Source organism: Myodes glareolus, chromosome 9, assembly GCF_982192425.1.
Source record: "Myodes glareolus chromosome 9, mMyoGla1.1, whole genome shotgun sequence".
Classification (NCBI taxonomy): Eukaryota; Metazoa; Chordata; class Mammalia; order Rodentia; family Cricetidae; genus Myodes; species Myodes glareolus.
This window is the reverse complement of record NC_142034.1, coordinates 24,908,679-24,932,358: the sequence shown is the minus strand read 5'-3', so window position 1 is coordinate 24,932,358 and position 23,680 is coordinate 24,908,679. Positions and strand designations below refer to the sequence as shown.

The 23,680-nt window shown below is 46.4% G+C and overlaps 2 protein-coding genes and 2 long non-coding RNA genes across 6 annotated transcripts in view; 2 read left to right on the top strand and 2 right to left on the bottom strand.

Moving 5' to 3' along the window:
• The window catches only part of Lasp1 (LIM and SH3 protein 1), a 39,571-nt gene extending 29,988 nt beyond the window's left edge, over positions 1–9,583 (top strand). The window contains exons 5-7 of the mRNA XM_087910038.1: positions 4,461–4,611; positions 4,965–5,056; positions 6,969–9,583. Coding sequence (XP_087766164.1) covers positions 4,461–4,611; positions 4,965–5,056; positions 6,969–7,142 — 417 coding nt within the window. The 3' untranslated portion in view covers positions 7,143–9,583. The remainder of the gene's footprint in view (positions 1–4,460; positions 4,612–4,964; positions 5,057–6,968) is intronic.
• Positions 9,584–10,798: 1,215 nt separating this feature from the next.
• LOC146893274 (uncharacterized) lies at positions 10,799–12,948 on the bottom strand. Its single transcript, XR_015003803.2, has 2 exons — positions 12,814–12,948; positions 10,799–12,504 (listed from the first exon to the last, which is right to left on the bottom strand). It is a non-coding gene; the product is annotated as an uncharacterized LOC146893274 (long non-coding RNA).
• On the top strand, positions 12,127–13,816 carry LOC125411011 (uncharacterized). The gene is made up of 2 exons (XR_007235221.3): positions 12,127–12,419; positions 12,944–13,816. It is a non-coding gene; the product is annotated as an uncharacterized LOC125411011 (long non-coding RNA).
• Positions 13,817–20,145: 6,329 nt separating this feature from the next.
• Positions 20,146–23,680, bottom strand: part of Fbxo47 (F-box protein 47) — a 29,847-nt gene continuing 26,312 nt past the window's right edge. For all 3 annotated transcript variants that reach the window (XM_048450852.3, XM_048450853.3, XM_085695734.2), the window contains one exon: positions 20,146–23,599. In XM_048450852.3, the coding sequence (XP_048306809.1) occupies positions 23,487–23,599 (113 nt within the window). In that variant the 3' untranslated portion in view covers positions 20,146–23,486. The remainder of the gene's footprint in view (positions 23,600–23,680) is intronic.

Below are 23,680 nucleotides of genomic sequence, written 5' to 3'. Positions count from 1 at the left end.
GGGCTAGGGGAGAAAAGTAAAGGAGTAATGTATAGGGCACAATGTAGAACTGCATCCCGCCTCCCTCTCAAAAGGGCAAGCTTAGGAGAGCAAGCCGATTAGTCCATTTACAGCGTGATGTTACTGGCTAAACCATGACGCAGCGTCATGTGGGGACAGACATGCTGCCAGTCAGACTTTTCCACCGCAGCCAGGAAGCAGGTGCTTCAGAAAGCAGAACATAAGCCAGCGAGCCTTGGAGGGGACCCTACCTAGTCACACCAAGGGCTTGTCCAATGAGAGTCGTTCAGTGCTAGTCACTAAACCCACGTGCGTGGAGACCTCATGGGACAGTAGATGACTGGCTTCCTTCCCTAGAAGCCCTGGACCTTGCCTGCCCTCATTTGCTCTTTCTCTGTGTTTGAGGCCAGTCTGGTCTATAGAGTGAGTTCCAGGACAGTCAGGGCTACCCCCCCCCCCGCAAAAAAAAAAAAAAAAAAGGATCAGAACTTTGGGGAACATTTATTGCTCTTGCCGAGAATCTAATTTGGTTCCCAGCACCCACATGCTGGCTCACAACCACCTGTAACTCCAGTTGCAGGGGATCCAATGCCCTCTTCTGACCTCTGAAGGCACCAAGCATGTGGCATGTGACAAACACTCACACACATGAACTAATAAAGTTAGGGGAAAGCAAAAGGATCAGAGTCACGCGTGATTATGGTCGGAGGCCCCTCTGGAGGATGCTGCTTTGTCTGTTTGCTTAAGAAACTTCTAGGTGGGCCAGGAGCAGTCACGCAGCTTCCCTGTTTTGCCGGAAAGGAAGTGGAAGGTAGTGGCCAGCCTGAGCGAGCAGGGCCCGCTTTTCAGCCATTGTGCCCCATTCTTCCCCTCCTTGTTTGCAGATCTAGGTCCTCCCAAGGAGAGGGTGATCCTGTGATCATTCCCCATTTTGAGGGGGCTGGAGGCACCCTCAGTGTTTGGGCAGAAGAGAGGATGGTGGCTAGGCGTGTAGTCAACTCCACCCCGCGCTTGTTCTCAGGCAAAGTCCTGTCTGTCTACCTGGGACTTTGTCCCCAGTGTCCGCTGTCCCAGTGAGATCCCGTCATGGAGATCTCCAAGCCCTCCTCCCTCCCCCTCCTCTCTGAAATGGAAATGAAAGTGTGTCTCCGTCTTGAATTATCGCTTACTTAGCTTGTGTGTTGTGGAGGTCAGAGAACACCTTGAAAAGCCAGGCCCCTGCTTATAGTTTAGGGTGACTGTTGTCCGGGCCAGAGAGATAAAGCGTGGGATGCTTTTATGACCTTGGTGTGAAGAGCTGTGCAGACGTTAAGGTTGTCAGTATTTTTGTTTTGTTTTGTTTTGTTTTGTCTTTCGCTTTTTCAAGACAGGATCTCTCTGTGTAGCCCTGACTGTCCTGGAACTCGCTCTGTAGACCAGGCTGGTCTCACGGAGATTCACCTGCCTCTGCCTCCATTGCCACCATTGCCTGATTTGCCAATATTTATTGACAGTGGCAAATGGCGTCTGTGAGTCAAGGAGGATGAAGACGTCTTGTGCTCAGGCTGCTACTGTAAGATGCCTGAGCCTTTGGGATCTAATCTTATACACATCTTCCCACATATAGTAACTTCCATTTTTTTTTTTTTTTTTTTAAAAAAAGACCAGACTGGCCTTCAAAGTGGCATCCTCCTGCTTTCACCTCCTGAGCGTTAGGTTTGTAAGCATACATCACCATGCCTAGCAGCACGAAATGACTTCTGAGGAGTACGGTGGGTGGAGCTAATGTGGAAATACAGGTGCCCACACACCTGCCTTAGGAACTGATGGGCATCCCCAGGACTACATGGGAGTAGGTGGTACTGCTGCCTCACTTATGAATGAGGATGCGGGGCAGTAGTAAACAGTGCAGGTTGCCTGTCTTTCAAGAATGAGTTATGGGCGGGGCCTACCACCCTTTGAGCCTATAGGACAGTGATGGGGCCCTGTGTTCCCCAAGAGCCCTTGTTGTGGCGGAGGAGCTGTGGGCCCCACATGCGTTTTTCTTTTCTTTTTCTTTCTTTCTTTCCTTTTTTTTTTTTTTTTGATTTATTATTTTTTTTGATTTTTTTTTTCAAGACAGAGTTTCCTCTGTGTAACAGCCCCCTGGCTGTCCTGGAACTTGCTCTGTAGACCAGGCTGGCGTCGAACTCACAGAGATCCGCCTGCCTCTGTGAGTGCTGGGACTAAAGGCGTGCACCACCACTGCCCGGCTCCCACACACATTTTTAAAGCTCCCTTTCACCCCATTGATAACATGGAGCCCCGCTCAGGGAAAGGCCTTCATGCAGGGCCACCTGCTCTGCAACCACCAGCTGGAACCCAGGGCTTTAGATGCCCTGTTTCCTCCTTGGCCATGGAGCAATAAGGAACTGGAGCTGAAGGGATTTCCCCCTTTACCCTGCGTCTGTGCATGCCTCACGCCTGGGTGCCCTTCCAGGTGGTGTTAGGGGTTTACCCTGTGGAGTTTGAATCCAATCCCATCCTGTCTCACCATCTGGGCGTGAAAGGGAGAGAACTTAGTCTCCACCCAAACTCTGAGAGTGAGCAGCTCCCTGCATCTAGCTGACACTCCTCCCACACTCCATGCCAGCTGCTGCCCTGGCCAGCCCGGGCTACAGTAATAACCATTATATTTAGCCAGTGGTAGTGATCCAGGTGACCCCAGTTGGCCACAGCTCCGTGCACAGAGAATGTTAGGAGGGGGCAGCAGAGAACGCGTGGGGAGTGGATGGTTACAGCCCTCACCAGGACTCCAGAGCCAGGGCTCCGCTTCTTCCTTTTCTTTTTTCTTTTTTAAAGGTTAATTTATTATGTATACAATGTTCTGCCTGCAGGCCAGAATGAGGGCACCGGATCTCATTACACATGGTTGTGAGCCACCATGTGGTTGCTGGAAACTGAGCTCAGAACCTCTGGAAGAGCAGTCGGTGATCTTAACCTCTGAGCCATCCCTCCAGCCCCACTTCTTTCTTTTCTGTTCTAAGAAAATAAATAGGCTTTGCCCAGCTCCCTTACTCCTTTCCACTGTCATTTTCCAGAGTCAGGAGAGGGCAGGGCAGGGTCCTGGTAAACAAGCAAGGAATAGCCTCCTAGGCAGGGCCTGAGGCCTCTCTACGGTACCACAGTCACCACACTCTTCTCCCAGGATGAGGAGCAGCTTGTCTCTGCCTCTCGTTCCTTCAACTCCAACCCTGGGCCTTCTCCTGTCCCCTTGCTTGCTCTCCCCACCAGTTCCCTCTGTGGGAGAGCGGGGAGGTGAGGGTGTGTCCCCCGAGAGACCCGCCTGCCGTGTCGATAGTTTTGCATGTGCACCTTTTCCAGGATACACTCTCTCAGTGCAGTGCTGTTTCTGTGTTATCCTTAAAGGAGTATGTGCCCTGTGAGGATTGGCTAACATCGCTCCAGGGACTATTCTGCTGGTCTTTTGTCAAGCACAGGGGCTGGCACAATTGTGTCACATTCTGATCCTGTAAAATGAGCAGGCTGTGATAGTAACCCAGCATGTGTCACAGGGCTTGACCATAGGGAGAACCAAAGACGTGACTCCGGTGGTTAGGATTGACCATAGCGGGAGCTAGAAAGGTTCAGCCCCTACCACACGCTCCCTCCTCCCTCGCCTTCTTGCTCTTTCTGTGTAGCCAAGGACAGTCTTGAACTTTTGCTCGTTTTGAGATCGGGTCTCACTGTGCAGTCTTCGTTATCCCGGAACTGGCTATGTAGACCAGGCTGGCCTCGAACTCAGATCCACCTGTCTCTGCCTGCCATGTGCGGCTGTTAAAGGTATAGACCATGGCTGATTTGGTGCAGAATGTGGGGCTTTGTGCATGCTGTAATAGACCAAGCACCCCATCAACTGAATTATAAAACCAGCCCTCAAGACACAAAGCCGGTCCTTGCATGAACTTGGCTCTTATCTCATTGCCCCTGTAGTAACTTGTTGCATACACATCCGCGATCCATTTTAAGGAGGTTTAGCTAAGCCAGGAAGCAGGTGAACATCTGCTGAGTTCAAGGGCAGCCTGGTTTATGTGATGAAACCTTGTCTCAAAAGGAAGAAAGAAAGAAAGAAAGACAGAAAGAAAGAAAGAAAGAAAGAAAGAAAGAAGAGAGAGAGAAAGAGAAAGAGAGAGAGAGAAAGGAAGGAAGAAAAACAAGAAAGGTTAGTTGAGGCTTGTGGTTAAGTTACTTGGTTACTTAGACAGCTGGCACTGTCTGTCTGTAGCTCTCCTGAAGTCTCTTACATTCTGTGTGTGTGTGTGTGTGTGTGTGTGTGTGTGTGTGTGTGTGTGTGTAAGGGTCTCACTCTGCTGCTCAGACCTGCCTTTAGTTCCCAGCTCCTCCCTCCTGCCTCAGTTGCTAGGATGATAGGTAGCATACCCAATGGGAGAGGACTGGTTGGCTTGCAATGGAGCCCTTCATCCCTTCCTTCTGCACTGCAGATCAAATACCATGAGGAGTTTGAAAAGAGCCGCATGGGACCCAGTGGAGGTGAAGGGGTGGAGTCAGAGCGCAGAGAACCCCAGGACAGCAGCAGCTACCGGAGGCCTGCGGAACAGCAACAGCCACATCACATCCCAACCAATGCCCCAGGTGAGTGTTAGCCTGGGACCCGGGCAGGCTTGAGGGTGGTCTGGGCAGGGGAGTGGGGCAGTGAGAAAGTGGCTGCACCCACACAGGCATCTGTGCCTGTAGAACTGTTCCCCAGAATCGCATTGCTGTCTCTGCTAAGGGTGTGAGTGCAGGGGATCTGGGAAGGTGGTCCCAGTATGAGGGGCGTACAGCTCTCGTGAAGGTCCAAGACCCTAATGAATGTGCACGCCTAGCCATTAAGCCTTCGTGGAGGGTTGCTGAACAAGGCTGGTGTGGGATTGAAAAGTCATGCCTTTGGCTTCCTAGGGCTTGGGAAGACATAGAATTCCTGAGTCCTCTCTTCCATCTTCTAGCTTACCAGCAGCCCCAGCAGCAGCAGCTGACTCAGTCCTACGGAGGCTGCACCCCTGTCTCCATACCGCGTAGTGCCCCAGGTGGCGGCGGGGTGAGTATCTGTCTGGACTGGAGAGACCCTGGGGTAAGAGAGTTCATCACAGCTATATGCACCTGTGTGTGGGCTCTCTTGCGCGCACACAGACACAGACACACACAGACACACAGACACACAGACACACACAGACACACACAGACATACACACACACAGACACACACACACACACACACACACACACACACAGGATAAAAGTGTAGAGCACTTGCCCAGCATGCAAGTTGGGGTTCTGTTCCCAGTACCGTGTCCCTTTCCCCCAGAAAACAATAATGTATTTGCAGCTTTTGTGTCCCCGCGTGGGCAGTAGTCACCTTGTGCTGCCCTCTTGAGCCAGGCCTATCGTAGGACCCATCGGTTTTTTTCTGGATGAGAAAATGAGCAACAGTAAGGAGCTGGCAGTCCTGGTGTGAACTTGCTCGCCCTGATGGTCTAGGGTACCTCCCTCTAGGGTGCTCTAGGCTGATCTCCCTGCTGGGCGCTTGGGCATTCAAAGCAGTTCATGTCAGGGTGGAAGCCAAATAAACTAGCCTAGAATAGGTGGCACCAAGAGGCTGAGTGAAGGCTCAGATACGGAGTGGCTTGCACACAGCATGGCAAGGGCTCTCGAACAGCAGAGTCAAGCTGTAGCATTTCCTGACAGTCCTTATTAGAGCAAGAAAGGAGATGGTACAGGGGAGCAGCAGGTACAAAGGCCCTGTGGCAGAGCATCCTTGAAAGGTCCAGTATCCTTTGGGAAGGTCCAGGTTCCTGGAGACAGGGAAAAGGAAGCAGATGAGGTCAGGCCCTTTGGGGACTTGGAAGCCTTTGTGACCCGTGTGCTTGACTCTTGCTTCATGAAAATCACCCTGGTGGTTGGATAGGGGTGTAATCTCAGCACTTGGAAGTATGAGGCAGGAGCCTTACTGCAAGTTCAAGGCTAGCCTGGTTACATAGCTAGGTATTATTTCAAAATTTTGGTTTTCTGGGAGGATTTTTGTTTGGTTTTGGTTTTGGTTTTTTCGAGACAGGGTTTCTCTGTGTATCCCTGACTGTCCTGGCACTCCCTTGGTAGACCAGCCCGGTCTCGAACTCACAGAGATCCTCCTGCCTCTGCCTCCCGAGTGCTGGAATTAAATTAAAGGCATGTTTGGGTTTTTTTGTTTTGTTTTGTTTTTGTTTTTTAAAGGCAGAAAAAAAAAAGTTCTCCCTGGTGCCTGTGTGGGGAAAGATGCGGTAGCAGCCTGAGGGGGCTGGTGTGTTGAAGCATTGCCACAGGCTGTAATAGGCAGCTCGGCTGGAGAGAAGGACACGGTCAATAGACGGACAGGATCTGTTGGCATGTCGTGATGTTTGGAAGGCACAATCTCTGAGATGCTTTTGTCCCCTACTTGAGACCGAAGTCAGACTAATAATGGTTTCGAAAAGAAAACATTGCTACTGAAAACGCTTCGAATAATAGTGACCACCTGTACCCCTTTTTGTTTTGTGGTGTTGAGAATCAAACCCAAGACCTGAACATACCAGGGGTTTTATTTCAGACCGCTATGTAGCCCAGGCTGGCCTTGAATTCAGGATCCTTCTGTCTCAGTCTCTTGAATACTGAGATTAAAAATTCTGTTACCACGTCCAGTGTGGCATATCACATTTTATTTGATTTTGGTATTTTGGAGACAGGGTTTCTCTGTGTAACTTTAGCTGCCCTGAAACTTGCTCTGTAGACTCAGACTCACAGAGATCCGCCTGCCCCTGCCTCCCAATTGCTGGGATTAAAGGTGTGTACCACCACTACCTGAGGTCCCTGAGGGATAGAGAGAGGCACGAGGTCTGGGAGCCACTTGGTCGAGCACTTACCTGGCTCTGGTGAAGGTCTGGGTATGAGGGAGCCCCCATCCAATCCCCAGGCTGACTGTTGACTGTACTCCCCAGAAACGGTACCGAGCTGTGTATGACTACAGTGCTGCCGATGAGGACGAGGTCTCCTTCCAGGATGGGGACACCATCGTCAATGTGCAGCAGATTGATGACGGCTGGATGTATGGGACCGTGGAGCGCACCGGCGACACAGGGATGCTGCCAGCCAACTACGTGGAGGCCATCTGAGCCCTGCCTGTGCTACCCCACCCTCTGTCTTCAATGCATTCCATGGCATCACATCTGTCCTGGAGCCTGACCCACCCTCCCTTCAGTGTCTCTGTCTTAAGACATGCGACTGCTTCCTCATTCCCACCCCTCCTTCCAGCTTCTTTTGCCAACCCAAGCCTTGTTCTGCCACTTTGTCTCGGGCTCCTTCCTCCGGCAGATTTTCCCTTGGACCAACTGACTGATTTTTTTCTCTCTGGATGGAATAGGCTGGGCACTCTGGAGAGGGCAGGATTGTTCTGGGGAGGGTGGGCTCACAGGGCTGGGCTGAAATGGGAGACCCATTAAAGAGATCCGGATAGGCTAGGCAGGCATAGTGGCATACAGCTTTAGTCCCAGCACTTGGAGGACAGAGACAGCCAGATCTCTGAATTCAAGGCCAGCCTGGTCTACATCGTGAGTTCCAGGACAACCTGAGCTATGTGGTGAGACCCTGTGTGGGGGAGGGGTGGATTGGTTAGCTTCCAGCTTCACTTCCTGCCTTAGGCCCTTCAAAACCCCTGGCCTAGCTTCCTTGGCACCCTACATCCTAGGGTCGGGATGAGCCCCATATTCCTCATACCTCCAGATGGGGTTCTGCATATTCCCGGGGGGTAGGTATTAGGCCTCATTTATGTTGGAACCAATGTGGTGAGTTTACCTTTCGGCTAGTCCTCCCTCCTGACCCTGTGTGTGTTCCTTCACACACTGAGTGTGCTGTCCTGCCCACACAAACCTAGGGTGGCCAAAGAGCTCCTCAGGAAGCACAGCTTGGGTCAAGTTCTTGCCTTAGTTCTAGGGGCAGCAGCAGGAAGGAGGGAACAGGGTGTTCTCCTCAGGCCTATTTGCTTCCCACCTCCCCCAGTCTCCAGGAACTCTCTTTATCTCCCTGGCCTCGAGCCTGCTGTGAAGGCTAGGGCAAGGGATGCCTTTGGGACTTGAGTTAACCGAGCTGTTCCTTCCTGCTCCCCTGGGAAGAGGTCCCTGGGTCTCCTGTGGCCTTCCATCCCTGAACACGGCTGGGCTTGTAGCTTGTAGCTCTGCGAAGCCAGAAAGTGAAAACAGTCTCCCGGCCACACGGGAGGCCCCTTCCTTTCTCTCACTCACTGGGGAGGTGGGGGAAGGCTTTCCTGTCCTTGTGTCTGAGGCTACAGAGTACAGTAGGACCAAGTCACCCACACTGTGGCACCTCCCTCGAGGTTCTCCTGTCCTTGGAGCCAGGGGGAGAGTCCAGGGCTCCACGACTGGCAGGCAGCACCATCTCTGGACTGGTGCTAAACTCAGGTTCCTCCTTTGCTCCTGGGGCCTGGGACAGTCCTCATGTGGCTTCATTCATCTCTCCTGGGTCTCCTGACTCCCGTCTTCACTCTGAGTCTCATATCAGGCCCCTTTGCACACAGACCCTGCTACAGATGAGGTTTGAACCTGAAGGCACTGGTCAGGTCAGCGATGTCGTGGTCAGGACAACCTGCGAGGGCTTGCTAGATGAGCTAGTGACCACCCTCTTTCCTGGTCACCTTTCCTTCTGACCCTAACCTGGGTGACCCCAAGCATGGGGAGAGTCCTGTCGAAGCACCAGGAACCCCAGGGAGGGGTCAGCCAGTCCATTCCATTTCTTCTTGATCTCAAAGCACAATGCGGTTCCAGGGACCAGAGGTCAGGGACTCGCTCTCGAAGGGCCTGTGTTTGGGGGTTCCCCAAGCCTGGTTCCAGTCAGCTGAGCCTCCTTCCCAACATGAAAGCTAGCTGCTCTTCTATTGCCCTAGAAATGGGGAGACTCTCACACACCCGCAGAGGGAAGAGGAACTATCTATTGGTGCTGAGGGCCCCAGCTGGAGTCCATATTCTTTTTCCAGAAGCATCCACCCCTAGAAGAGCACAGGATCCCCAAACCCGTGTCTCTTCCTTCAGAAAGGTCTTTCAGCCAATCAAAACCCAGGAAAAGAAAGGCACCTTGGCTAGACTGTGAACTTAACTTTTGTGGGCCAATCCTGCAATGCAAGAAGCCCCGTGGTGAGGGGCGTGAACTCTCCCCACACCGCTTCCTGTTTTCCATCCTCACGTTCCTCCAGGGAACATTTTCTTTGTTAATAGCTGGACACAAGATAAAAAGTACCACCCTGCAAAGCCTGTATTTAAAAGGAAACAGAAGTGACCCTGTGAAATTCGCCTCTGTCCAACATTTCATCTGTGTGTGTGAGTGCGTGCACGCGTGTGGTGTGTGTGTGTGTGTGTGTGTGAAGCCGCCCACTCATCCTTTATATGGAGTTGTCATCTTTCTCTGGTCTGTTTGGTCCCCTTCCTCCTGGCCTTGTGCTCAGGATCAGTTCTTTCTGGCCTGTTATGAATCTGAACATTGACTTGAACCACAAAGGGAATCTTTATCCTGGTGACGCAAATAAAAATCTAATTTTTACCTGCGACTGGGCTTCCTCTTTGGCTCTAAAAGTAACTTCAGTGTGTGTCCTGTCTGGTCCCCCACAGTGAGCCCAGGTACGCCTCAAAGAGGAGGACTGACCCAGAAACCAAAGGATGCTGGCTCTTCATCAGTCCTGCCTCCGCCTTGAGGATGTGGCCCCGCCCTCCAGTGCTTTCCACCAGTGACGCCCTAGGATATGGTGGCTCGCAAGGCTGGCCGCATGCAAGGCCGGTGTTCCCTGCATTCTGAGACCCCTCACTCTGTTCCCCGTTAAGCATCTTCCTCCCTCCTACCCAGGGTACTCAGGGTCTGTTGGTGGGCTCATTCAAGTTCCTGGTGTCTGGCTATGGGAAGGAGCCTTCAAGGCAGCCAGTGAGCTCAGCCCAGCTAGGCACAGTCTAGCCCAGTGTGTACAGCTGCCACATCTGAAGTGTAAAATGCTAGCAACTAGGACGTTGCACAGTGCGCAGAGCCTGGATAAACCCTCCATCAGGTGGCCTGGCAGGCAATACAAGGCAGTCTTCGCACTTTTCTATCTTCTCCCAGCCGTGTCTTCCTTCAGTGGGTCTGGGAAGAGACCTGTGGTAGGCGATACAGCTCTCCTGGACCCTGGCTCCTGGTCATCAGCTACCTGTCCGGAGGCTTTGTGGGGAGGGGCATTTTCCACTGGGGCCACACAGGAAAGGATTCTCTGGCCCCAGGGGAGCAGCAGGTAAGAGGCAAAGAGCTAAATGTCATCAGAATGGCCAGAGTGAACCCAGCAGAACAGGAGTGTGGGGAGTACTCCAGGAGGGGGGAGTGCTCCAGGTGTGGGGAGAGCTCCAGGTGCAGGGAGTGCTCCAGATGTAGGGAGTGCTCCAGGCCATGCTGAGCTAGCCCTGAAGAAGCTGTCAGCTTGTGGTTCCCAACAGCAGCAGAATAGCCTGCTTGCCTGGTGTCAATGTGCCTGTCTTCCTGCTCCAGATCCCTTCCTGGAAGCTTGACTTTGTCACCTGCTGGACTGCCCTGCTTTTCTGGGAGTGACCTATGTTCCTGAGGCCTCCTGTTAAAAGGGATAACTAATATCTCAAGGCTTGGGCCCTACAAATAAAATATTTGGGGTGAGGCTAAGACCACTAGTCCTCAGAGGTGGCCCACAGGAAATCTTCCCTTTTATAATAGATAATAATAAATAGTTGGTGCACACAGCAGAAATCACCAAAATATATCACTGAGGTGTGGGTTTTTTGTGTTTTTTTTATTGTGTGTGTGTGTGTGTGCAAATGTGTATGTGTTTATACCACAGGGTGACATCATAGGACGATTTACAGGAGAAGGGTCTGTGTTTTCCATCATGTGTTTTCCATCATGTGGGGCACAGGGTTTGAACTCAGGCCGTCAGACTTTGTGCAAGGCACCTTTGCTCTCTGAGCCCTATTGTTGGTCCTGATGCCACTGATTTTTAATAAGACACCATCTTTTCTCCCTCAGAAAAAGATACTTGAAAGCCAGCTGTAATCTAATACTCAGGAAATCGAGAGGTGGAGGCTGGTGAATCCAAGGTCAGCCTGAGCTACATGAGACTTTCTCAAAACAAAACAATTTTAAAAAATGGGGAAAAAAAACCCCACTTAACTATGCATTTCTGGACACTCACTACCCAGGAGTGGGTGTGTGGGTCTCTCAGGGTCTTCTCTGAGGATGACCCTGGGCTAGCCCCTCTGAAGAGACAAAGAAAGCAAATACAGGTAATGACAGAACAGAAAAGGTGGAGGAGAGACCACATGTAACAAAGGAGCCTAGGCTCTCGGCTCCCCCAGACCAACAGTGAAGCCAGTGTGAGGTGACTACTGATCTAGACCAGGTGGTGGTGGAGCATGCCTCTAATTAATACCAAGACTCAGGAGGCTCTACAAATCAAGTTCCGGGACAACCAAGGACTGTTACACAGAGAAACCCTGTCTCGAAAAACCATGAATAAATAAATAATAATAAATAAATTTAGAAATGAGAGCCTTGCTTTGAGTCCTGCCCCCTGTTGACAAACTGAAATATCCTAAGCTCCTGACCACCTCTGAGCCCAGGCTATACAGACTTCAGACAAGTTGAAATTACCCGATGTGTGCAATACCGGGCACAGTGTAAAATTTGTGTCCGTGCCAGGGATGTCCCCTGAGACCACATGAGTCCTTTGAACTAGCCGATGGCCCACACAAGTGATAACAATTCGTTTCTGAACTAAATTGCCAGAGGTGCGAGAGGGAGAAGGAAGGCCGGCAGGAGAATCAGATCCTCAAGGGTCTGTAGAGTTTCTCCACTCAGCTCCCCGAGCTGCCCACTCAGTGCGGAAACTCTATCTAAATCCAGATAGTGGTTCCACGCAAAGGGGCGGGGCTGACTTCCTGGGAAAAAACTGAACCTCTCCGGTTTTGCCTGGTCTAAAAGTAGCTGTTCCCTGGATACCCACCGTGGGCTTTGTGATTGGCTGACTGTGATGATGGAGGTGGAGAGTAAGCTGCTGATGGAGTTGCAGCATCCCTTAACCTCAGGTCCCCGGGAGGTGGGGGAGGGAACAGGAAGGGGGAGGGAATAGGAGCCATTTCTCTGCGCTGACCGACCTCCACGCTTGCAGCTCCCGTTTCCCCGGAACCCGGGCGGTTCCTTTGCTTAGTATTGCGCCATGCTGGATATTTTCATCCTCATGTTCTTTGCCATCATAGGCCTGGTGGTTCTGTCCTACATTATCTATCTGCTCTAGTGGCCTGGAGCTGCAGGGGCTGCGAGGGGAAGGATGGAGCTGAAGCGCCGAGCATCCCGCTTGCTGACGCACCGGTGGATTTTTGCTTCTGGTCATTATTCGGGTATTGATTCAAAAACAAAATGAAAAGAGAGCTTGTCTTTGTATCTGTTTCTCGGACCCACTGAGGCAGCATTTCTTGGATCAATCTGAAAAGAACAAGAAAGGCAAGGTTCCTTTGGGAACCAATTTAAACTGTGATTGCTTAAAATTAAAAATAAACTTCACAATGCACTGGGGTTTAGGTAGGGTGGGAGGGAGGGATGTATGTGGTAGAGAGCGACTAGCATTTCCTAAGTTCCTCTTCCATTTGGACATTTTTTACTGGCAATGATTATAGTACATCCTTATGGATGGGGCGGGGTGGTTTCCAAATCTGCCTGCTTAACTGCATTCATTAATTATTAACTCACTAGTGATCCATTCCCACTTGAGAAACAATAGCGAATGAAATTGACTTGCGGTAAGGCCTGGGGGAGGTGCCCACTTTTCCCAGCTGTGGAATTTGCTGTGGAGGAGAGGGGAGGACTCTCAGCTCTCTCCAGAGCTCCTGACCAGCTGAGCACTTTCTTTCTGGGTTTCCCACAGCTCCGGTGTTCCGGCCAGCAAGAGGGCTCTGTCCAATAGCAGGACTCCCGAGGTCCTGGCTTCTTCCAGTGTGTCCGGAGACGGCTAACCCTTGGCCAGCAGGGCCTCTGTGAGGCAGAGGGGCTCCTGGGGACGTCAGGAGTTCAAGGACGCCACTGGCAGCTGCTGCACGTGTTTAAGCTGTAGACAGGGTGTACTGAGAATGTGGAAGGTTGAATCGCAGAATCAGTAAAGTCAGTGGAGAACTGCCCAAACATTCATGTAGGCAGCCTTTCCTTAGGTCTAAACGAAGTAACTGCACGCGATGCCAAAATTTTCTGTCCTTTCTATTTTCATGAGCAGGCGTTCCCTTGTAAACTCAAGGGCAAATTCAGCTTGTCTGTCTTATCAGCGTCTTTATAGATTGTACAGTCTGAGGTTGTGTGGTTTCCCTCTATCTCCAGTCTTCCCCAAAAAAGCCCCTATCATTTGCAGTTTTTAAGATTTATCATTTCCTCCCTCCTGACTCCATATGTCCCCAGCTTCTTACTTGATGAGAGACATGGTTGTGAAGTTCTTATTCTTTGTGGTTACTTATAAAGCATCGAAACAAATGTATATTAATTTAGGAAACTAAGTTTTACCTCTAAGGAAGGGGCTTTAAAACTTTTTTTGATTGTTAAATGTTCTTTAGGATTTAAAAACAAAACAAAACTGTTTTCATATTTCCTTTTCCAGTTAGGGTTGGAAAACAACCCCATGTTTTAGGAAACAGAGTGGATTTGGCCCCCATCTGTGGTGTCTGTTATTCCCTTGAAGACCCCATCGTAACTGTTCCACAATGGTTTTCTTCTCTAGTGTAAGAATAAACAAGGAAAAAGGATTAATTAAGAATTTCTTGTGATAGTATTTTGTTCAGTTGCTGAATTTATTTATTTGGGTTTTTTTTAATTTTCTATGATTTATTTATCTTGATTTTGTGTGCGTTAGTGTGAAGGTGTCAGATCCCCTTTTCAGACAGTTGTGAGCTGCCATGTAGGTGCTGGGAATTGAACCCAGGTCCTCTGGAAGCACAGTCAGTGCTCTTAACGGCTGAGCCATTTCTCCAGCCCCTTTATTTGGGTTTTTGAGACAAGGTTTCTCTGTATAGCTCTGGATGTCCTAGAACTGGCTCTGTAGACCAGGCTGGCCTCAAACCCACAGCTGGAGCGATGACTCAGTGGCTAAGAGCACTGGCTACTCTTCCAGAGAACTGGGGTTCAAGTCCCAGCACTCACACGACAGCTCATAACTGTCTGTAACTCTAAGATCTGATACCCTTATGCAGACATATATGCAGGCAAAACACCAATGCACATAAAATTTAAAAATGTCTCACACCTTTAACCCCATTTCTTGGGAGGCAGAGGCGGGCAGGTCTCTGTGAGTTCGAGGCCAGCCTGGTCTACAAGAGCTAGTTCCGGGACAGGCTCTAAAACTGCAGTGAAACCCTGTCTTGAAAAACAAAACAAAATAAAACAAAACACTCCCTGAAAAACAAATCTAAAACTCTTGGCTACATAATCTTTAGAAATGAGAAAACTTAGCGCAGAATCCCTAGACAATTGTTCCAGGCTGGCCTCAAACTCAGTCCTCGTACCTCAGACTCCCGGGTGCTGAAGTGACAAGGTGTGCCCACCTTAACACAGTACCTTATAATGAAAATGCAACTGCAAGATAAATTTGAGGAGAAAATCTACTTACTTATTGCAAATATTATGTCGGATAATTTGTCTGTACCAAATATAATACTACATGACCATGTGGATCTAAGACAAGAAACCCACAGATTCACCAATATAATAAGCATGGCTTTAAACACTGATATATTTAGGGGTGATCTTCAGGGACACCTTGACTTTTCCCCTTTCAAGTATTTCTCTTATTTTATTTATTTATTTATTTTTGTTTTTTTTCAAGATAGGGTTTCTCTGTGGCTTTGGGGCCTATCCTGGAACTAGCTCTTGTAGACCAGGCTGGTCTTGAACTCACATAGATCCACCTGCCTCTGCCTCCCGAGTGCTGGGATTAAAGGCAAGCGCCACCACCACCCGGCAAACTTTTTTTTTTTTTTCCGATTATTGATAGCGATCTAGTATCGAGCACCAAATGGGACTCGAACCCGGGTCCTCCGCCAGAGCGTTAGGCGCTCTTGGCCATTGAGCCACGGCTCAAGCTGCTGAAGTATTTCTCTTATTTTAGCATAATTTTATTATTTCAAACTCCAATTCCTCCCTTCTTCCCTCTCCTTCCTTACCTAACCCTTTTCTCTTGAGACAGGAGGTGGAGGGTGTCTTCTTATGCAGCCCAGGCTGGCTTCAAACTTGAAATCCTAGCAGCCTCCACTCCCGAGAGCTGGGATCACAGGCCTGAACCACCACGCCCGGCCCAGACTACAATTTTCTATCAAGGTAGCAGGTCTGTATCCTTACCTAAGCAAGTATCAAGATTGGAAGGAATCCAAAGTCCAGAGTTAATTACGGTGGTTAAATGTTTATGGTGTAGTCTCTAATCAAGCTCACTCTGAAGTTTTATGAAACCGAAGTTGTGCAGTCTGTATCAATATAAAACTGAAACACCTTGTCAGTAACTCAAGGGGAGGGCAGGGCTGATCTCTGTTATACACAAGGTAACTTAAGTCTCTAAACATCAGCCCAACATAAGAACAGAAAGATTATCCTCTATTTTTTTTAAATTTAACTTGTATGTATGTGTTGCATGCCTGAGTGTATATCTATGCAATGTTCCTGCTGGAGCCAGGGAGGTCAGAAGAGGGTGTCAGATCCCCTGGAACTGGAGTACAGATGGTTGTGAGCCACCATGTGGGTGCTGGGGACTGACTGAATCTGGGTCCTCTGAGCCAGCAGGTAAACGCCCTTAACCATTGGACCATCTCTCCTGTCCCAGACTAGCCTTTTTTTAAAAATGCTGTTTATAAAATAAAACATCATAGTTGAAAAAAATTGTGTGTGTGTATGTGTGTGTGTCTGTCTGTGTGTGCGTGGGCACCACAGTCTGTATGTGGGTCCGGAGGATCAAACAGGTCGTCAGGTGTGACAGATGGGCACCTTTATCACTGAGATATCTCTTCAGCCTCCATAGTTTTAAGAAATAAACTTCAGCCATGCACGGTAGTGCACACCTTTAATCCCAGCTCTCGGGAGAGCGAGGCAATCAGATTTTTGTGAGTTTGAGAACATCCTGGTCTACAAAGTGAGTTCCAAGACAGCCAAGACTACACAGAGAAACCAAATCTGAAAAAGCCCCCCCAAAAAAGCCAAAAACAGAGAGAGAGAAACCCTGTCTCGAAAAACCAAAAAATAAAATAAAAATAAAATAAAAAAATTAAAAGAAAGAAAGAAAAAAGAATTGCTACTTTGTGCCTACTCACCCACACACTAATACACTCAGGAATTACAATAGATTTCTGTTATGTTGCTTTATTTTTTTTTCTTTCTTTTTTTAAGACAAGGTCTCACTAAATAGCCCAGGCTGGCCTCATCTTCATCTTCCTGTTTCAACCTCCTCAGTGCTAAAATTGTTTTGTTATGATAAACTTACTTAGTTTTAAAATTTCTTATATTGTTATCTTATGTATAGAGGTGTTTTGTCTGCATGCATGTCTGTGTACCACACGTGTGCCTGGTGCCCGTGGAGCAGAGGTCAGAAGATAGTGTCGGATCTCCTAGAAATGTAACTACAGATAATTGTGAGCCGACAAGTGGTATTAGAAATTGAACTCTGTACTCTGTAAGAGCAGTTATTGTTTTTAATTGCTGAGCCAGCTCTTCAGCCCTGATAAATTTATTTTGCCCATAGTGGCATATACCTTTAATCAGCAGGAAGCAGAGGCAGGTGATGGTCTATGTATGAATTTGAGGCCAGCCTGGTCTACAGAGTGAATTCCCAGGCCACATAGTGAGACCCTTATCTCAAAAAAAAAAAAACCAAACCAAAACATTTTATTTATATATAGATATATACACATGTAATGTATATATATGTAATGTATATATTTATAATATAATATATAATAAATACTATATAATAATATATTACACATAATAATATATTAAATACATATTTTTTGAGACAAGGTCTCTCTATCCTGAAACTCATTTTGTACACCAGGCTGACCTCAAACTCATAGACTATCCACCTGCTTCTGCCACCTGAGTGCTGGGACTAAAGGTATGCACCACCACTACCCAGATAACATTTTATTTTATTTTTTTTAGATAGTCTCCAAGCTCTGTCTAGGTTAATCTCAAGCTTCTGGGTTCAAGTGATCTTCTTGCCTCTCCAATAGTTAGAAAAAAATAAACCTTTTTATTTTATTTTATTTTATTTTATTTTATTTTATTTTATCTTTTATTCTAGCTGTCTTAGAATCTGTATGTACCTTAGGCTGGCCTTGAACTTGTGACAATCCTCTTTCCTCAGACTCCCAAGTACTGGGATTACAGGCATAAACTACTACTCTGTCTAGTTGGACAATGCTAAATTTCATATTTAAACTACATGTATATTGGCATTCTCAAGTACCATAAAACACTAAAATTTTTTATTAACATTCTTTTTATCTAAATTTTATTTAACTTTTTTGTTGTTGTTATTTTTGGTTTTTTGAAACAGGATTTCTCTGTAGCTTTGGAATCTGTCCTGGGACTTGCTCTATAGACCAGGCTGGGCTCGAACTCACAGAGATCCACCTGCCTCTGCCTCCCTGAGTGCTGGGATTAAAGGCGTGCGCCACCACTGTCTGGCTATTTAACTTTATTTTATGTGCACTGGTGTGAAGGGTATCAGATCCCTTGGAACTGGAGTTACAGACAGTTGTGAGCTGCCATGTGGGTGCTGGGAACTGAACCCAGGTCCTCTGGAAGAGCAGCCAGTGCTCTTAACAGCTGAGTCATCTCTCCAGCTCCTAACACTAAAATTTTTATTTGTGTAATATAAAGTTTTGTATACATTTTACAGATCTCTGTTCCAGTGTCATCATATTCAGAAAGATGGGAGTTAAATCTGGCTCATGCCAATGCAGTAAAATGGTTCTAAATCACTAAAAATTATGCTGAAAAATTTAAGATGACATAATCCTAAGAAATATTACACTAATTTTTTTTTAATATTTATTTATTATGTATACAATATTCTGTCTGTGTGTATGTCTGCAGGCCAGAAGAGGGCACTAGACCTCATTACAGATGATTGTGAGCCACCATGTGGTTGCTGGGAATTGAACTCAGGACCTTTGGAAGAGCAGGCAATGCTCTTAACCACCGAGCCATCTCTCCAGCCCTACACTAATTTTTTTTAATGGATTTTTTGAGGCAGGATTTCTTTGTAGCTTTGGAATCTGTACTGGGACTTGCTCTATAGACCAGGCTGGGCTCGAACTCACAGAGATCTACCTGCCTCTGCCTCCCAAGTGCTGAAATTAAAGGAATGCTCCCCTACCACCTGGCTCTACACTAATAGTTTTTTTATGAAAGTCTAGAAAGTGATATAATTTATTTTAGGAAAATTGTTAAAAGGGTAAATTTTGAGAAAGTTAAATAGAGGAATGAAATGTTGCAAAGCCAGACATCTTCAATGTATTTTTCTGAGTGTGTGAATTCAGCCCTTGAAATGGGGCTGAAAAAAAATCTATTAAATTTCAGAAAAGAGACCTTGCTTTTCAAAAAAGATGTTTAAATTTAGCATTATTCAAAATTTAAAATCCTTTAACATGTCATTTAGATCTGAAATTATAAAGAACATTTTCCCTTAGAAACTTTAGCATAGCTGAGGTGGAAACTGTCTATTTATTGAACTTGGCTTTTGTTAGGCCTAGAATCAATATCTCATCTTAATTTTAATATTTTTTTCTTAAAACCAGATTTTACTGTGTAGCCTTGGTTAGCCTAGAACTTGTTCTGTAGACCAGGCTGGTCTCAGACTCACAGAGATCCACCTGCCTCTGCTTCCCAAGTGCTGGAGTTAAAAGCTTGCACCACTATGCCCAACTAAAACACATATGGATCACTTAGTTATCTTGGACAATGTCCTGGGTTGTATCTGCCTCCATCCCAACTGAATGGAAGGAGACAGACACACACTGAAGTCTTGAAGTTTCAGGAAGTTACTGGTAACACATCATCTTTATTTAGGGATTTGGAACTGGGGTTAAACTGATAATTCTAACATCTCTATTTTAGTAGCAATTGGAATGATGCTTGGAGACTTCTCTGAATTAAAGAGAACAGTATACAACGTTGTTTTACTTATAGATTACTGCTCAATTTATGAGTAATTGCTAGCAAATGAAGATATTAATCTCTGGATGCTACACTATTAAGGACAAGATAGATACATTAGAACTGCCTGCTTCCCTGGGGCCTGCACTGTAGCCTAGGAGTAGAGTGTGTGTCTGGCATGCCTGAGGCCTGAGCTCCATCCTCAGCACCTGAACAGAGGCACAGCCTGGGATGTGGTCACTGGCACAGAGCTTTTCTAGCATGTGCAAGGCGCTGGCTTCGGCTCCCACCCCAGTGTTTGAAAACAGGGCTCAGTTTTGTTTTGTTTTGTTTTGAGACAAGGCCTTGCTGTGTATGCAGTTCTGACTAGCCTAGAACTTGGTATGTACATCAGGTTGGCTTCAAATTAGCAGCAATCTTCCTGCCTCTGCCCCTACCTCCCAAGTGCTGGGATTATAGGCACGCAACCAGCTCTAAAATTCAGTTTTTAAAATCACTGTAGAGTTTAATTGATAACGTAGTCAGGCAGTGGTGGCAGAAGCCTTTAGTTCCAGCACTCAGGAGGCAGAGGAGGAGCTCTGTGAGTTTGAGGCCAGCCTGGTCTACATAGTTCCAGTCCAGCCAGAGCTACATAGTAAGATCCTGTCTAAAAAAAGAGAGTCAAGGGCTGGAGAGATGGCTCAGTGGTTAAGAGCATTGCCTGCTCTTCCAAAGGTCCTGAGTTCAATTCCCAGCAACCACATGGTGGCTCACAACCATCTGTAATGAGGTCTGGTGCCCTCTTCTGGCCTGCAAACATACACACAGAAAGAATATTGTATACATAATAAATAAATAAACATTTTTAAAAAGAGAGACAAAAATTAACAGCTTAAAGAAAGAGAAGTACATTTCAAGAAAGTTAATGACTAGAATAATGACAAACTCTGAACATAATCAAAATACTTCCAGTTTAAACTTAATTTTATTAAAATGAATAAGGAATTAAATAAAGTTTAGCAAATACAACATTAGGTATCAAAAACATTTAGCACAACACAGTTCTTCTGAGATAACAGTGCACACTGCTAGTGGACTGCTGATAAGATTTCCAGAACACACAGAGGCTGTCAAAGGCATGTTCAAACCTGCAATCATTTGATTGAGTACTATTTACATAAGGACGCTGACCTTGAGAATAATCCCACAAAGGCGGTAGTGTTTATTTCTTAGACATAAAGTGGTTCTGCCATTACACCTTCTCCTAGGCTCCTCACGCTGGCTCTGCTCTCCAAAAGTGAGCAGTTACCCTAGAAACAAAGTCCTGAAAGTGTCAGAGTCAGCCCAGGATAAGGAACTCACAAGCAGCTGCTGAGGAGCAGTGCCCAACTTTGCCGCTGGATCCCACCAGCTGCCACGTACTGACTGAGGGGGACAGATGGTGTCATCCACAACAGTGTGAGAGGAATCTATGGGTTCACATGGTTAAAAGAGTCATCACAAGATATAAACTTCAGTTCTAAAACAAGTAGTTATGTTGTGTGTACACCACCACTAACAAGGAGTAGTGCTATGATGGAAAAGGAAAGCCCACCCTAGAAATCAAAGCCAAAGGAGGCCAAGGGGAGCACTGGAAAAAGGAAAGGCGTGCTGGGACCCTGGGTCTCAAGCGATCGTGGAGACTGATGTGGTTTGGGAGAGACGGGAGACATTGTGTCTCTGGTGGAAAATGGGCTCAGTGTTTTGTGGCCGTCCTAGTCTAGTCAGGCCTAGTGCTCTCGGCTCCTCATTCTCAAAGGCTCCATTATTTTGTGGTTAATTAGACGGCCTGTTACTTATCCCCCTGAACAAATGCTTCCTTCAGTTAAAACTCAAAATCACTTTAGTTCTGATGATAAATGTACTCAGCAAAATCAACTGGATCACAATTGTGGAAATCACAAATTTGTTTCCAAATTTATTTTATCTATTAACAATTAAATGAAAAACTTGCCAATTTACTTTTTAGAGAGAGAAAAAAGAGCCAGGCAGTGGTGGTTTACACCTTTAATCCCAGCACTCGGGAGGGAGAGGCAGGTGGATCTCTGTGAGTTCGAGGCCAGTCTGATCTACAAGAGCTAGTTTCAGAACAGGCTCCAAAACTACAGAGAACCCTGTCTCAAAAAAGTAAAACAAAACAAAAAAACCAAAACAACAACAACAACAATGAAAAGCTTCTTTGATAAAATTTCTAAAAACGACTTTGGTGAAAACTTATGTGTCATTCAAGGAATTAAAGCAAACTTCATAATTACACATTTCTGTCTCTAAGAAAATAAAATTATCTTTTAGAAAAAGATTTATATTTATCCTATGTGTACGGGTGTTTTGCCTAGATAGATGGATAGGTGGATGTGCACCATGTGTGTCTGCAGAGGCCAGAAGAAGGCATGGATCCCCTGGAATGGGAGTTACAGATGGTTTTAAGCTATGTGGGTACTGGGGACTGAACCCAAGTTCTCTGTAATAACAGTCAGTTCTTAGCCCCAGAAAATGAAATTATCTATTTATCAAAGTCTTTAGAGGTGGATGTGGTGGCATAAACCTTTAATCCCAGTACGTGGGAGGCAAAGGCAGGAAGATCTCTGTGAGTTTGAGACAAGCCTGGTCTACAGAGCGAGTTTCAAGACAACTAGTGGTATGTAGAGAAACTCTTGAGTCAAAAAAAATCAAAAATAAATAAAAATAAATAAGTATAATCTTTAAAATACTGTTCATAGTAACATTTGATTTTTTTTTCCTTTTCAAGATAAGGTCACATTGAAATCACTAGTGCTTCAGAAGTAAAAATAGTTATTTTTTAAAGTGGTTATGGAAATATCACAGACAGAGGAAATATTAAGGGCTCTGAGGTGTTACTTTGTATTCTAGTACTTGCTGTTACCAAAGGCTGCCCAGGCTAATTGTTACAGATCATTTCTTCAACTGAGCAGAAGAAAATGAATGAGGTTTATAAAAGCAAGACTCTTCCCCCACCCCCAAATCTTCAAATAAACTTCCTACTAGTCAAAAAAAAATTTTCCTACTAGTAGAATTATAATTGGACAGCACAAAGGCAATTAATTTTGATCCTTCTGTATTGACGGTGTTATCACAATTTTTATTTCTCCACAATTTTCACTGCTCCCCAGTCCTATCAAATTTTCTGAGCCCTTTTGTTAAATTCATGAATTTTCTTTACACCCTGCCATTGAAGACAATTTCCTTATCTCCCAGTGTTTTGAGGAAAAGAAGTCCAGTGGGAAGGTACTGGTGGGCTAGGGATCCAGTTCAGAGGTAGAGGGCTCCTTTAGCTCATACAAAGCCTTGCATTTGACTGGGGGCCGGGGACCAGGGCATGGGAAGAGAAAGCAAGAGCTCTAGAGTTCCCTGCGGTTCAGGTCCCTTCCTAGGAAGTGGAGGTGAAGGGAGTGGTAGGTCTTCTCAATTGGCCTGGAGTTCTTTCTGCCTGTCTCTGCTCTCTGGCTACTCTGAGCATGTATGCTTTCAGTTCCCATCATCAAAGCCTACTTTCTGGGATAGGGAGGACAGGCTTACCAAGAAGTGGGAGTTACTTGTGAAGATTGTTCTGGCAATTTACTTTCATTATGTTTATCTCCTGCTTCAATTCTCTGCTCTAATCCCCAGGGAAATTACAAGATGATTCCATTATCTGAAGATCCTCTATTTGTAGACCTTTTGTATGATTGTCTTGCAGAAAATATATTGTATATGTGTCTATATGTATAAAATATACATATAGCATGCATTCTGTTAGTTCATACAAAATATAAATGAAATATAAGATTTATTTTGTAACCATATGCTGAGAAGGTGGTAAAGAATGTGACTTACATAAAGAACATTCTAAAACAATATTACAAATCCTCACAAACATTTGGGCCATATTTGCTCAACCTAAGCAAAGTGAACAGATAGCACTAGTTAGCAAATGTGAATCTGTTCTGAATAAAGCAGAATTAGCTCCTGAAGAGTCACACAAATAGGTTAAGCAGGCTGCAGACTCTTGGACAGTTTAACATTCTGAGTTTACCAAGACCTGGAGAGGCAGAGCTCATTTTCTAGAAAAGTAACAACACATTCTTGGGTTTGCTTGTTATTTGACATTAATCAGAGTAAAGCACTTACAGCTATAATCCTGTGCAGCTGGAGTTTCTAGTTAATTAGATTATCAGAAGTCCAACAGGTGCTACCCTTGGATGTGAAAAATCATCACTCTCCTAAGCACTAGTCTGGTGACACGGTCTTTAAGTGACAAGGTTCTTGACTTAGGAGGAGGAAGTACTCATGGACAAGTACAGCACCTCCTTGTGGAAGTTCGCCTGAGCATGCAGGAGATGGAACAAATTCAGGAAGCCTCTGTCATCATCATCACGCTCTCCTGTGACACATATACAGGAACAGACCGCAGGGAGAGGAAAGAGTTAAACATTTGAGCACATGGCTTAGGAATGCAAGTTGT